The sequence below is a fragment of the Equus asinus genome, chromosome 30 (assembly GCF_041296235.1).
Source record: "Equus asinus isolate D_3611 breed Donkey chromosome 30, EquAss-T2T_v2, whole genome shotgun sequence".
In the NCBI taxonomy this organism is placed as follows: Eukaryota; Metazoa; Chordata; class Mammalia; order Perissodactyla; family Equidae; genus Equus; species Equus asinus.
The window spans coordinates 2,375,788-2,389,964 of record NC_091819.1 but is presented as its reverse complement, the minus strand read 5'-3'; the positions used below and the strand labels follow the sequence as shown (position 1 = coordinate 2,389,964).

The following is a 14,177-nucleotide window of genomic DNA, read 5'->3' as shown; positions in this document are numbered from 1 at the left end:
GGGTCCCTCATTCAGGAAGATGCGGTGTGAAATTTCCTTCCCCACCATGTCAAAAATGCTTAGAGCCCCATCACAGATGTTTAGAGCCCCATCAGAGACGTTTAGAACAGCATCAGAGATGTTCAGAGCCCATTGGAGATGTTCAGAGCCCCATCGGAGATGTTCAGAGCCTATCGGAGACGTTTAGAGCCCCATCGGAGACGTTTAGAGCCCCATCGGAAACGTTTAGAACCCCATCGGAAATGTTTAGAACCCCATCATAAATGTTTAGAGCTCTGTCATAAATGTTTAAAATCTTACCACAAATGCTCAAAGCCCACTAATTAAAACCTGTCCCACCAGCCTTTCCACATGCCAGCCTGGTCACCTAACAGCTTAAATTCCACCCCAACTCCTGAACTGGGGGGACAGATCCAGGGGCACGTGCCCCCCGTCTCCCTGCAGGTCGATCTCGCAGAATAAAGCTGATCTCTCTTCCCAAAGGCTGATGCTGTAATTAATCGGCTGTTAACATGCATCAGGCAGAGAGCCCCAATTCTGTGCAGTAACATCTGCGTGTGCGCACGTGTGTGGGGGACGGTAGACAGAAAGCATGGTTGGCAACAGTTCACCTTTATTCAGTGCCTGGGCCCAGTGCTGAGTGACTGTCAGAGGTCGTCTCGCTCCTCATACACCCAGACAAACGGGCCTTTCTCTTGGGGACACAGGCGGCCAGAGCCCACTCTCCCTTCCCCATGTCCTGTCTCCTTCCTTTCTCTGCAGACCTTCCTTCCCGCAGAAGTTAAGGCTTCGAGCCTCTCTGAGGGGTCACCCGGTTGCACAGCCTCTGGTGAGGGTGGGCCCCAGCCTCTTCCCATCGCAGCTGGAGGAGGGGTAGCAGCTCCTGGTCCCAAGGAAGGCGGGAGGGGCGGGAAGGAGGAGAGGATTCCTTTTCTCCTTGTTGTAGCTTGGAGCGGTGTTTTCCCATTTGTTTTCCTTTGATTAGCCCTTAGAAACTAGAAGTTCATCCTGTTACTTACCCTTCTCAAGTTTACATTCAAGGTCACCTCCTCTGTTAATATGACCTTGACTTTATGACACATAAGAGCATTTGTCCCCTTCCACCTCCGATTTCTTACAGAGCCCGGCGTGGTGTGTGGTTCCCTGGACTCTGGGGGCACCTTGCCCAGTCCCTCTTTCCTATCTTGAATTTCCTTTCTGATGGAGGAAGGGAGAATCAAGAGGCAGGAGGAGCAAAAGGATATTTCCTTCCCTCCCCAGCTACCCGTGAGCTCACCGCCTTTCAGCTAAGATCCTCTTCCGCTGGGCTCTGTGGGGAAGCTGACCCGCACGGCTACACCAAGGGGCTCCCTCGCCCTCCGGCTTCTCGTTGGGTTTGGCCAACCTTTGGCTTCGTGTTGGAGCCCCAGCAGGAACCAAGAGGGAGGCAGCTGGGTGAGGATGTGACAGTTACCTCCCCAGCTCCCTGGGGCTCCGGGGCCCTGAGCAAAGGGACTCCTGTTGGGTGGTCCTCTCTGCAGGCTCATTACCATAAAAAAAAAAAATCTAAGGTATAGTCAATTATTCCCAGGTAGATTTATCATACTCAAGACTTTTTTTTTTTTTTTTTGAGGCAAGGAGGAATTCATAATAATCTTTAGGCTCCAGGATCTGCTCCGTTTCCCAAGGCTGACTGTCGTGTTGACAACCAATGTGGTTCGCTTTTCTCTGCTCTACAAACCAAGGTCAATCGTCCCAAACTCTGTGCATCCCAAGCTGCTCCCTGGATGGGCCCCCGCAGGCTGCTGCTTGCTAAGACTTCATGGTTGTGTAACAAGCTTGGGCTGAAGACAGTGCTGAGGGGAGCTTTCCTGGCCCCAGAGCCATCTAGGAGCTACTTCAGGAGCTGCAGTGTCCTTGCCAAAGCTGTCCTGTTTGTTCATGCTGTGAGCTGGATCCTGTCGCATTGGAGTATATTCTATTCAAGTTCGTGAAAGGACCACACTTGATGGCCTCATCGTCTCTCCCCTGGGTTATTGCAGTGGCCTCCTGAGTGGTCCTCTCCCGTCTAGCCTTATTCCCACACAGCGCAAAGAGTGCGCTTTTCCAGTCTCCACCACATCATGGAATTCTTTTGCTGGAAACCCTCCAGGGCTCCTCTACTCAAAAGCTAAATCCAAGATGTTACAAATGGCTAGGACCGCCCCCCCCCCCAGTCCCACTGTGCCCCTTCCCCTTTCCAACCACACTCTCCTCTCCTGCCACTCCAGGCTCCCCCACCTGAGTCCCACAGGGCTCCCCGCTACCCTGGGCCTCGCCCTTGCCGGTTCCTCTGGTGCCAGTGCTGTCCCCTGGGATCTGCACGGCTGCTTCAGCATTTCCTGTCTCTGCTCACACATCGCCATATCTGTGAGATCTTCCTTAACCCCCTCCAGAAAATAGCACCCGGCTCTTACCAGCCTAGGACTCTCTATCCTCCTTAGTCTATTTGATTTTCTCCATAGCACTTATCATCATCTGATATGTATCTGCAATATATAATATATAACATATAGCTGTTATGACACTAAGATTTCATGGAGGGGTCAGCCTGTGACTGAGTGATTAAGTTCGCATGCTCTCTTTGGTGGCCCAGGGTTTGCTATTTTTGATCCTGGGTGCTGACCTACACACCACTGATCAGGCCATGCGGTGGAGGCGTCCCCCATAGCAGAACTAGAATAAACTACAACTAGGGTATACAACTATGTGCTGGGGCTTTGGGGGGAACAGAAAAAACAAAGAGGAAGACTGGCAACAGATGATAACTCAGGGCCAATCTTCCTCAAAAAAGAAAAAAAGGACATTTTAGATTTATTCAATTATATTGTTAAAAGCTTATCAGTTTCAGTTTCCAAAATTACACATATGAATTTTATAGTCCCATTCAGCCTTTAAATGTTAATAAGGTCAAAAGCTTTGGGCTAAAATCAAGTGTTATTCAGAAAGAGGTACAATCCGTATTAGCACTGAAAAGTTTAACGGCCAGTTTCAGACGATTTCACATGCTCAAACTCCATCAGAAACATTGATATATTGTCCAGAAGAATTTGCAATATCAGGATGTTAGTTTGTATCTGCGTTCTGCTCTCATTAAACAGAAAACCCTTGGACGAATGACTGTTTCCTGATTTTCATTGCAAATGCCAAACGGATGTGCAAATTAGCTGGCCCTGTGCCGTTTCTCATCTGGCGTGAGGTGCAGATTTGAGCTGCCCGCCAGCGAGAACGGGGGCGGACGGGCACACCAGAGGGACGGGAGCCCCCCAGCACACGGGGCTGCCCGAGGTGACGCAGCAGAAGCTGTGTGCGTCATGCCTGGGACGACCGATGAGAGCATCTCAGAGGAACAACCTGCCCATTGCTTTTGAGATAAGGAGTAATTTTTTAAATCTTTCCAAAAACTGGTGTGAGGTTTAAAAGCAAACCCTTTCCACTTTAAAAAGGGGCCCATGAATTATGCGAGACCCCCTGGGGCGGCTAGCAGGCTGACGTCATAACGTAGATGAAGCGCTGTAACCCTAAGCGTTTCTACAAGATCCTCTGCAATCCTCTTCTCCGCCTGAAGGTGTCGCCATTGAGCCAGGTGGCACCTGCAGCCCGGGCTCTAAATGCTCTGCTTCTCTCTCTAGGAAACGGAAAAGTAACTCTGCCCTTTTTTGGTGCATTTGCATTAAAATATCACAATGAAAATGAATGCCATCTATTGGAAGGGATTGAGTTGGCGGTTCTCATCTTTGCCTGCACAATAAATAGAAAATATCTTTAAAAACATCCCTACCCCAGACCAATTAAATCAAGATCCCCCAGGAGTCAGGGCTCAGGTGTTGATGTTTTCTTTTTTTTTTCTTTAGGCAGATTGGCCCTGAGCTAACATCTGTGTGCGTCTTCCTCTACTTATATGTGGGATGCCTGCCACAACATGGCTTGCGGTGCATACATCCACACCCAGGATCCGAACCAGTGAACCGTGGGCCACCAAAGTAGAGCATGCAAACTTAACCGCTGCGCCACTGGGCCGGCCCCAGGTGTTGATACTTTTAAAAAGCTCCTCCTGGGAGGCTGATGGGCATCCAGGTTTGAGATTCTCCTCTCTCAGAGGTCAAGAGCAGAATGTCTGATCCAACTCCCTCGTGTTCAGCCCATCTTTGTCCTTTACCAGCTGTGTGACCTTGGGCAAGTCACTCAACCTTTCTGTGCTTCACTTTTCTCAACTTTAAGATAGAGACAATAATTGTACCTAACACATAAGGCTGTTATGAGGGTTAAGTGAAATAATGCATAAGTATTTAATAAGTGTTGTCTATCACTGTGTTCATATTTAATGAAGCTGTGGACAGCTCTTGAGAGTCACCAGGAAATTCTTTCCATGTGTAGTCAGAAGCTGCCAGGTATGTCTGTGGGACAGAACAGAGCCCCTCTACTCCTGAGCAACAAAGGTAGCTACGTGTCCCCTGATTTGGGTCCCTTCTTCCTCTGCCGACACACTACAGTTCTGACCTCTAAAGTCTTGTAGAAATCATTAACAATTTACGCCTTGCGGCCGCTGCTTTACTATCTAAACGATAGGTCAAGAGCAAGACCCTCTGAGAACGCAGCTCCAGCCAACTGAAACGGACGGCAACTGAGCTTTGCAGAGGCCACGCTCACCTCACATTTATTTACCTGGCAGGCAGCAGAATGAGCCCGTTTCGCTTTATGTGCAAAACTTTCCTCCCAGGCCCGTTTCCTGGTGCCCCCGGTGACATACCGCGGAATGAAATGAAAGTATCCAGAACAGTAATTTATTCCTGAAATACATCTTGCAAGAGCTACAGATAGCTACCACGTCGACCTCTCTCCGCCCGAACCTGAGCTGTCACCCATGGTCAATCACTTTCTAAATCAGAGGTGAACTTCAGACCATAAAATGCCATTCGTAGCCACATCACTCCACTCTGAGATGTGCGTTACTCTCTTGGCCCGAACTCCTAGCGAGTGTTACGCTAATAGATTGCTGGAGCCGCAGCTCGCTGTGCTGATGTGTGGGAGCAATACGTTAGGAAGGGCCCCACTCGCTCCGATGATGGATCGTCCGGGTGGACTCATGCCGGTGACGTATGGCCTTACCAAGGGCACCAACTGGGAGAGAACAAGTTCACAGTGGGTTTGGTTTAGCTCATAGAGGCAAAGAGAGACGCAATTTGGATTCCACCAGGCCTGCTCCCACCGGCTCACGAGGCCCCCACGTTTGCAGGAGAGCGAGAAGCTGTACACACAGGGCGACTTCTGAACCACCTCTGCCTTAGGATGGTTGGTTGGTTTGCAATTAATTTAATCTCCCTAGAGGCTTGGGTGAAAAAAAGGGCATAGAGATGTGACTTTTCCTTTTTGGGTAGATGACATATTTCGTAATAAAATTGTTAAAGGAAATTTCACAAGGACCTTCCTTCTATTAATTTTTAAAATACTGAGCAATTTGGGAGACCGTAGATTTGTGTGCCAAAAGACATGTTCAAGAATGTTCATATCACCATTATTGTAAGAACCAAAACCAGGGAATGAAAGAAATGTCCATCAACTAGACATGGAATGGCATGGTGGAACAGAGTGTCAATCAATTGTGGCCACAGAATCTCCGTGGCTTACAGCAACAGTGCCTTTTTTTTTTAGCTCATGACTCTGGGCAGCTGGTCTGGGGCGGGCTCTGGGGGCTGGGAGACACTGCATCACACGTCTCCGTCCTCCTCCTGGGACCAGCCCACGCATGCTTGTCTCATGGCAACGGTGGAGATACAAGGGCTAACAAGCCCAGTCTTCAAAGCACTTTTTCAAGACTGTTGGCATCACTTCTGCTAATATCCTCTTAGCCAAAGTGAGTCAGATGGCCGAAGCCACAGTAGGGAATTGCACCAGCCCGAAGAGGGCAGGCACTGAGGAATTACATGACCAGGGTACAGAGACAGGGAGGGGCTCAACAGGCAGTTCATCCACAGGTGGTAAATAAATTGTGCTATAGTCATACTGTGGAATACTAGACAGCAATGGAAAGGAATGAACTACCGCTGGACATCACATCGTCAATCTCACAGACATATCGCTGAGCAGAAGTTAGACATGAAGGAATCACAAGGACAATTCCACTTATGCAATAGAGCTCAAAATCAGGCACAACTAACAGCGGTGTTAGGCGTCAGGGGAGGGTCACCTTCCGGGGCAATAGCTGGGAGCAGGTGTGAGGAGGGCCTCTGGGTGTCTGTAATATTCCGTTTCTGTCCCAGGCAGAAGCTACACCAATGGCTTCACATAATGAAATTTCTTGCAGGACACAGGATTTGTGCATTTTATGTATTTGTTATGCTTCAATTAAAAAGTTCATCTGGAGAAAACTGAGCATGCTGAGGGCAGATAAAAAATAAGAAGACGTTTGCAACATGAATGCCTTGAAGTTTGTGATTCTATGACGGCCTGCAGAATGACAACAAGACAACTATCCAGAGGGGCAAAGAAAGGAAAGGGCCTCCCACAGGAAGCTGGTGTAGTCCTGCCCACCTAGTTTTCGAAATAAGAAAAAAAATGCTTGCTGACTCATTATAGACTCAGAGGAAACCAGGGAGGACATGAGTCTGGGAGTGGCATCTACACTTTCAGGTACTGCTTTCATTAGCATAGAGTCTCAAAATTCTCAAACAGAGATGGGTCCTAATCTGGGCTCCACCCACTTCCTAACCCTATAACGCTGGAATTACTACCCTAAACCTCGGTTTCTTCGATGAGGTTTGTAAGGATAACAATTGCATCTCCCTCATAGAGTTGTTTGATGATTAAATGAGCAGTTGCATATACACGGCTTAGTGTGATAATTGCCCCATAGTATGTGCTTAACAAATGTGAGCTTTTGTCCTTATCCATCTATCCACCCACCCATCTGTCCACTCATCCACCCATCTATCCCCCATCCATCCATCCATCCATCCATCCACCCATCTATCCATCCATCCACTCACCCACCCACCTATCCATCCACTCATCCACCCATCTATCCATCCATCCATCCATCCATCCATCCACTCATCTACTCATCTATCCATCCACCTATCCATTCATCCATCCGTCCATCTATCTATCCATTCATCCATCCGTCCATCTATCTATCCATTCATCCATCCATCCACTCATCTACCCATCCATCCACCCATCCATCCATCCACCCATCTATCCATCCATCCATCCATCTATCCATCCATCCATGCATATACCCATCCATCCCTCTACCCACCCGTCCACTCATCTTCCTTTCATCGTAATTCAATCCCCTCCCCCCTCCACCTCCCCACCCACCAAGATTTATAAAGAAGCATGATATTTGTAGTTTATAAACCTGTATTTAAGGCCTAATTCTGATTACTTCTTCCTGTGTGATCTTGGACAAATAGTTCAAATTCTCTCAATTTTTTGTGTATTCTGTAAAATGGGGGAGAGCACTTATCCTTATGTTATTAAGCTACTACAAGAATTAAATGATTCACTAAATGCCCCTCAGGCAATGTATCTACTTATTAGAATGATGAGGTCTGTATGACAAAGGGAAAGATATAGGACAGCATGAAAATATGAGACTGATAAAACAGCACCCTCTCACACTGCAGACTCCCATTTTCAACTTCCTCCTGGATATCACACCTTGGAGGTGCCAAGATCCCTCAAAACAACAGATCTAAAATAAAGCTACGTCTCCTGTTATGGGTTGAATTGTGTGCCCCCAAATCCCTGTGTTGAAGCCCTGACCTCCAGGACCTCAGAATGTGACCTTATTTGGAGATGGGGTCTTTACAGCAGTAATCAAGTTAAAAAGAAGTCTTAAGGCAGGCCCTAATCCAATATGGCTGGTGTCCGTATAACATGGAGAAACCTGGGGAGAGACACACAGAGGGGAGATGATATGAAGAGACCGGGAGAAGACAGCCGTCCACAAGCCAAGGAGAGAAGCATGGCACAGAGCCTTCCTCCACAGCACTCAGAAGGAATGGACCCTGCTGACACCTTGATCTTGGACTTCCAGCCCCCAGAACTGTGGGACAATAAATTTCAGTGGCTGAAGCCCATGACTTCGTGTGATTATTATGGCAGCCCGAGCAGGCCAATACACCTCCCCCCACCTCCTTCTCTGGTATTTGCCATCTTGGTAAATTGTGCCAACCTCTTCCTGGTTACTCAAGACAAATACCTGGGCATCAATCTTTTCCCTCCATTTTTCTCAGTCTTTCCTTCACCAAGTCACCAAGTCTTGTCCATTTTCCCTCTTAAATATTTGTGGGACCCGTACATTTGTCTCCATCCACACTACCATGATCCTAGTTCAGGCCTCCTGAAGACCACCGCCCAACCAACCTCCCCCTCTCCAACCCATTCTCTATGCTACAGAGGGATCTTTCTAGAATCCAAATTCAAAATTACTTCCTGGTTTAACACCATTCAGTGGCCAAACTCCTTGATGTGGCTTACAAGACTCTCCCTGATGTCCCTCAGAGGACGTCTCTGGCCTCGGTCTCCCCATCAGCATCAGCCCTACTGGCCACGCACCAGCTCTGTCTCTCCTCCAGGCCTGTGCACGTGCTGTTCTCTCTGCCTGAGATGTTCACCTGCCCACCTCCTCCCCTGGCTCACCTCCCCTCACTCTCCAGCTCTGACCTTGCATATCACGTCTCACCTGTGGCTTAGGTGCTTCCCGTTCATCCCGTCAGAGCCTCGGGCACACTATATTGCCATTGCTGCGGACTTGTGTTCCCTAGAGAATGTGAGCTCCATGGGAGGTGGCCCTGGGCTGTCTTCCCTGCCATTGGGATCTCAATGACTCAGTGCCCCTGCCTGCCACACCACAAGCATTCAATTAATATTTGACTAAGGGATTTTCATAAAGGAGGTCGAAGTTGAGGGGTGGGAAGGACTAGATGAGGTGGAGAGAAGGAGAGATGATGTTTCTCATGTCAGCCGGAACTTGGAGATCCATCTGGGAAGACGTTGAGCAGGTCATGGTTGGGGAGACAGAGTATGGTTGTAGACGGAGTAAAATGTCAAGCTCTGTGTTTGGGTGTCATCCTGTAGGCAGAAGCAAACGTTGAACATTCTTGAGTACAAGGAGAAAGGAAATAAACCCTGAGATTAAGAAGACTCTCCTGGAAATGGGAGGCAGGAAGAACGGCATAGGAGAATCTAGGAGGAAGCTCACTCACCAGCAGCCTCTAGGCACAAGGCAACAGAGACCTAGAGTTGTAACAGCGGGAATGGAAAGCAAGGGACGGACGTGAGAAGATTTGTGGAGGAAGAGTCAACAGAGCTGGTGTCCAGTTGGACGATGGCAGGTGCAAGGGAGACGGAGTGAAGGCTAAGGTCCTGAAATCGTGAGATAGTGAGGATCAGGAGGGAGAGAAGTTTGCAGAAGGAAAAAATGTGTTGGAGGAGGCAGGTGGGGATGAGGACCCGGAATGTGGGAGCCCGTCGGGCTGAAGGATGTGGAATCGCCACACAGGAAAGTGGTCAAGATCCTGAGGGAGCCTGTGGGGAGAAGGGGGGGAGGCCAGGCTGTGAGCCTTGCGGACGGCAAGACAAGAGGGACAGGGACCGGGCAGGGCAGAAGCAGGAGGGGACCAGAACAGCATTCAGGGACTGGAAGCCAGGGAGGAGTCGTGAGGGGAAAGGGGGTGTAATGAAAACACTTAATGCAGCGGCAGGAAGATCAAGGAGGACGAGATGCTGGCGCATCGCTCCCTCTCCAGGAGAAGACCCTCCTGAAGGCAGCACTCCGCAAAGAACCTGACACCCCTTGCTGATTCGCACACAGGTTGTGAGGGGCATGGAGTGCTCGGCTGTAAATTTCCCTCGATGTCCGTATGTTTTATTTTACTTCCGACGGAATGTCCCACAGTCTGAGCTGTGTGAGCATCACCCAAGTGCTAAGCTTTTGACGTTTCAGGTCCCATATCCCGGACCTATGTGAACCTGGCAATGCGGACGCCTTCTTCACATTTCTCAACCCCTTCACGTGAGAACCCGGGGACGGGACGTCCCAAGTGGCGAGGGAGCATGTGGAACCTGAGGGACCCTTGTTATTTTAGGGATTCTGCACTGTGTTCTTCCAGTCACTGCCCCAAGCAATGCACCTGCCCAGCGATTCAACTAATCTCACACCAGCCCCATGAGATGCGCTCTCACTCAGAACAGGCGGGGAGGGCAGGAGATCGGTAAATGCTTCAATCTGTGAAAAATGAGTTTTACCTAAATTATCACCCAGAACCCCCTCACAAGCTCAGAGCAACGTCTCAAATGGATGTAGGTGACACCGACATCTGATCTCAAGGGGGCCGCCAGGGAGAGGCTCTGTGCAGCTCAGCTCAGCTCAGCACTGGGATAGGGACATTTTATGGGAAAGAGAAGAGTTCGAGGATGGGTGGATGAAGAAGCATCTTGCTAAATCACACTGGGCTAGTCAGTCAGTGCAGTGAGCGACCCAGCTCCCCCGGAGTTCAGCATCTCTCCTTGTCCCAGCAGAACCTTGCTCAAGCGTTCCACCAGGCATGTGAACGGCTTTCCAGAAGGCAGTTGTGAGTGACATCACGGAAAAGAGTCCATCCCGGACTAGGTTTGAGACCGCCTTCTTTTCCCACGCTTAAGTCGCCGTCCACTTGGACCACTGCGCGTCTCCTTGACCACGTGGTGGGGCAGGGGCTTGGTTTCAGAGGAGAAAGTGGGGGAGAATATGAACTAGAGTCTAGGAGCTTGCAGAAGCCTCTCTTCTTTCTTTGCTCTTGATTGGTAGCAGGCGAAGTTTATCTAAGAGCCCTCGGGGGTCTCCCGCCGGGGAGGTCTCCTAGAGGATCCAGAAGAGGCCGTTCTGAACGCGCTCGGAAGCAGTGGGATCTGGGCTGTGAGCCCGCGGGACCCGGGACGGAGGAGACAGAGGCTCCGCTGGAGGCCAGGCTGGATGCGCCGACTTCTAACCGAACCAAACTGTAGACACCTGTTCCCCTCACCTGTGATACATGAATTCTTAGTTTCCATATTTAGGTAAAACCTCAAAACAGTTATTGACACATAGGTAGGCACTGCAAATTCGAGTGTGCTAACTAGTTAACTAGATTATACAATAAATCTTTTGCTAAAAATTTCAGAAGTGTCTCATGAAGGACACACCCACATCACACTGTACTTTCCTTAAGGGCAGTAAGATATCGCTTAGTTCTCTTTATTATCATGAACCTAATGGTGCAGGTGTATTTTCAAACATGCCATGTTTAAAGGATCGCAGTGTAACCTGGTACATTGGTAGACTGTTTTAAAGGGCATACACGCGCACTGAGTGTGGTCACGGACGCGTAAAGACGGGTCTGTAACTAGTGATGGGAAAGGACTCACTGACAACCTACTGCTCCTTGCCAGGAGTGATTCCTACGTTCTTCTCATTTAACGCTCACATGGTCCATGAGGTGGCTGTGACTTTTCTTTCTGCAGATGAGAAAATGGGTGTGAAGACAGCAGGAAACTTGTCTAAAGTCAAAGAAGATATACAGATGGCCAACAGGAGCATGAAAAGATGCTCAACATCACTAATTGTAAGGGAAACGCAAATCAAAACTACAATGAGATATCACCTCACTCCCGTCAGAATGGCCATAATAACAAGACAGGAAACAACAAGTGATGGAGAGGATGTGGAGAGAAGGGAACCCTCGCACACTGCTGGTGGGAGTGCAAACTGGTGCGGCCACTATGGGAAGCAGTATGGAGTATCCTCAGAAAATTAAGAATATACTGCTGGGGTATTTATCCAAAGAACATGAAAACATGAATGCATAAAGATATTTGCACACCTACGTTCGTTGCAGCATTATTCACGATAGCCAAGACTTGGAAACAACCTAAGCACCCATCAAAGGACAAATGGATAAAGAAGAGGTGGTACATAAACACAATGGAATACTACTCAGCCATATAAAAGATGAAACCATGCCATATAAAAGATGAAACCATGCCATTTGTGTCAACATGGGTGGATCTTGGGGGTATTACACTAAGTAAAATAAGACAGACGGAGAAAGTCAAATACCGTATGATCTCACTCACAGATAGAAGATAAAAACAATGACAAACACACAGACACGGAGATTGGACTGGTGGTTACCAGAGGGGAGGGGAGAGGGTGGAGGTGAAAGGGGTGATTTGCACGTGTGAGTGACGATGGATGCTAGTCTTTGGGTGGTGAACATGATGTAATCGACACAGAAATCGAAATACACTGATGTACACCTCAAATTTATATAATGTTATAAGCCAATGTTGCCTCGATAAACAACAAGCATTACTACGTGGCCTCATTGGGACTCAGGCCCCGAGTGTGTGAAGAACGTGTCCAACTTTAGAGTGCAAGTTCTTTCGCTGTAGGACACGGGGATAAATCCATCCCAGATAAACCGACTAGAAAGAGGCAGAACAATGTTTAAAAATAATCTAAGTAGTAGTCATAATATTAACATCTGCTTAGCGCTTCCTAATTACTTGTGGATTTGCAACCCTAGGATAGCTATCACCCAGGCAGAGCTATTACAGCAATTCTGAGTCAGGAATAAAGTAAATGAAGAAAATCAATTAAAAAAACAACCTTAGATTAAGGGACGATTCTGACGCTGACAAGCTTTATTAAAGGTATTCTCTTTCTAACGTTTATTACTGCACATAATTTTAATAATACGTTTTCACCATTCAAATACTGCATGACAATTTACTTAAGAATATAAATATATGTATACAAAACTACAAAGACACGAAAAGGTTTCTGACTAACGAAGCCATGAGTTTGGAAGCAGGAAGAAAAGATTGAACACGGAACAGTAGCAGAAGTCTCACACTGCAGCCTCAGGAAGCCCTGCGAGGAGGTGCGAGCTTCGGGAAGCGTCCTTCCACGACCCTCTCCACCTCTAGAACTTGACGGCGGAAGTTCCACTCGGCGGGGCGCGGACGATCAGAAACACACAGGGAACCTGAGCGAGCACCCCGGCTCCAGTGCCACAGGAAACGCGAGCCAGCTGGGGCGCGGCCCGCGGTGAAGCTCCTGGAAGGCACCCGGCGCATTGGCAGCGGCGCCCTGCAGCGACCGCCTTGGTCCAGCATCCCTGCCTCCCGGGCACGCGCGCTCACTCAGGACGCCGGGCGTGCAAGTGCTGTCTGCGGGCGCAGAGGCAAAGGGCAGGGGCGCGTCTTACAGGACTCCTCCTCCAGCGTCTCCCCACGTCGCCCAGGCAGAATCCCCCAGTGCGTGCACGCCACACGCGCGCTCACAGGGCCCGCACGCAGCACTCACACCCACTGCACCCTCCGGGCGGGGGCCGCGCCGTGCAGCTCGGAGACGCGCGTCGGCACGCCTGTGCTCCCGCCCGAGGCGGGCCTGGGGCCCTCAGATGGCCCTGCTCCTCCTGCTCTGGTTTTCTGATGACAAACTTCCCAGGGTCTCAGCAAGTCAGGCCTTTCTCCAGCTTCGAAAGAGAAGAGGAGTGAGCTGGCTAGCGACTCCAGTTCCCGGGGGTCGGCCTGAGGGTCGCTGCTTTCAGGGCCGGCGGCAGAAGCGGCGCACAGACGGGAGTCGTCACGAAGGCCCCTGGCCAGGCTGCAGAGGCTCTCCAGGCGCCTCCTGAGGAGACCGACGTCACCGCGGCAGCCTGTGCACAGAGGAGGACAGCTCAGACCCCGTCCTTGTCCACAGGGACTTACCACCTGCCCAGAGTCCAGATGCCTTTTACCCCAAAGGGACCCTGTCACAACAACCCCACGCGACCGCAGGCCGCTCAGCTCATCTGCTGCGGAGGCTCGTGGTGGCCGGGGTCTGACTATGGAGGCAGAGGAGTGACCTATGAAGGGGACCCCATCACGAGCCCCTGTATGGCAATGCAGGCATCAAGAGGCTTTAGCAAGAGATCAGACCAGAAACCCAGGCGCCTGAGGCTCCAGCGACAAAGCCCACTGGGAACACACACCTCTCAGCGCAGAAATGACCATCTCAGCAGTTTGCTCCAAGCACTGCTTTAACTTCAGGAATTCCGGGGCAAGATCAAGCATCTTCTTCAAATCTTGGTATCCGGAACTTTCTTCTTGTACGTGAGTTCTGAAGCTTTTCTGTGTAAGTAAGGTTA

General features: G+C 49.6%; 1 protein-coding gene across 2 annotated transcripts in view; it reads right to left on the bottom strand.

Moving 5' to 3' along the window:
* Positions 1-12,660: 12,660 nt before the first annotated feature.
* KIF14 (kinesin family member 14) overlaps positions 12,661-14,177 on the bottom strand; it is a 53,068-nt gene continuing 51,551 nt past the window's right edge. For both annotated transcript variants that reach the window (XM_014829376.3, XM_044762816.2), the window contains 2 exons: positions 14,022-14,160; positions 12,661-13,706 (listed from right to left, as the gene is read on the bottom strand). In XM_014829376.3, the coding sequence (XP_014684862.3) occupies positions 13,348-13,706; positions 14,022-14,160 (498 nt within the window). In that variant the 3' untranslated portion in view covers positions 12,661-13,347. The remainder of the gene's footprint in view (positions 13,707-14,021; positions 14,161-14,177) is intronic.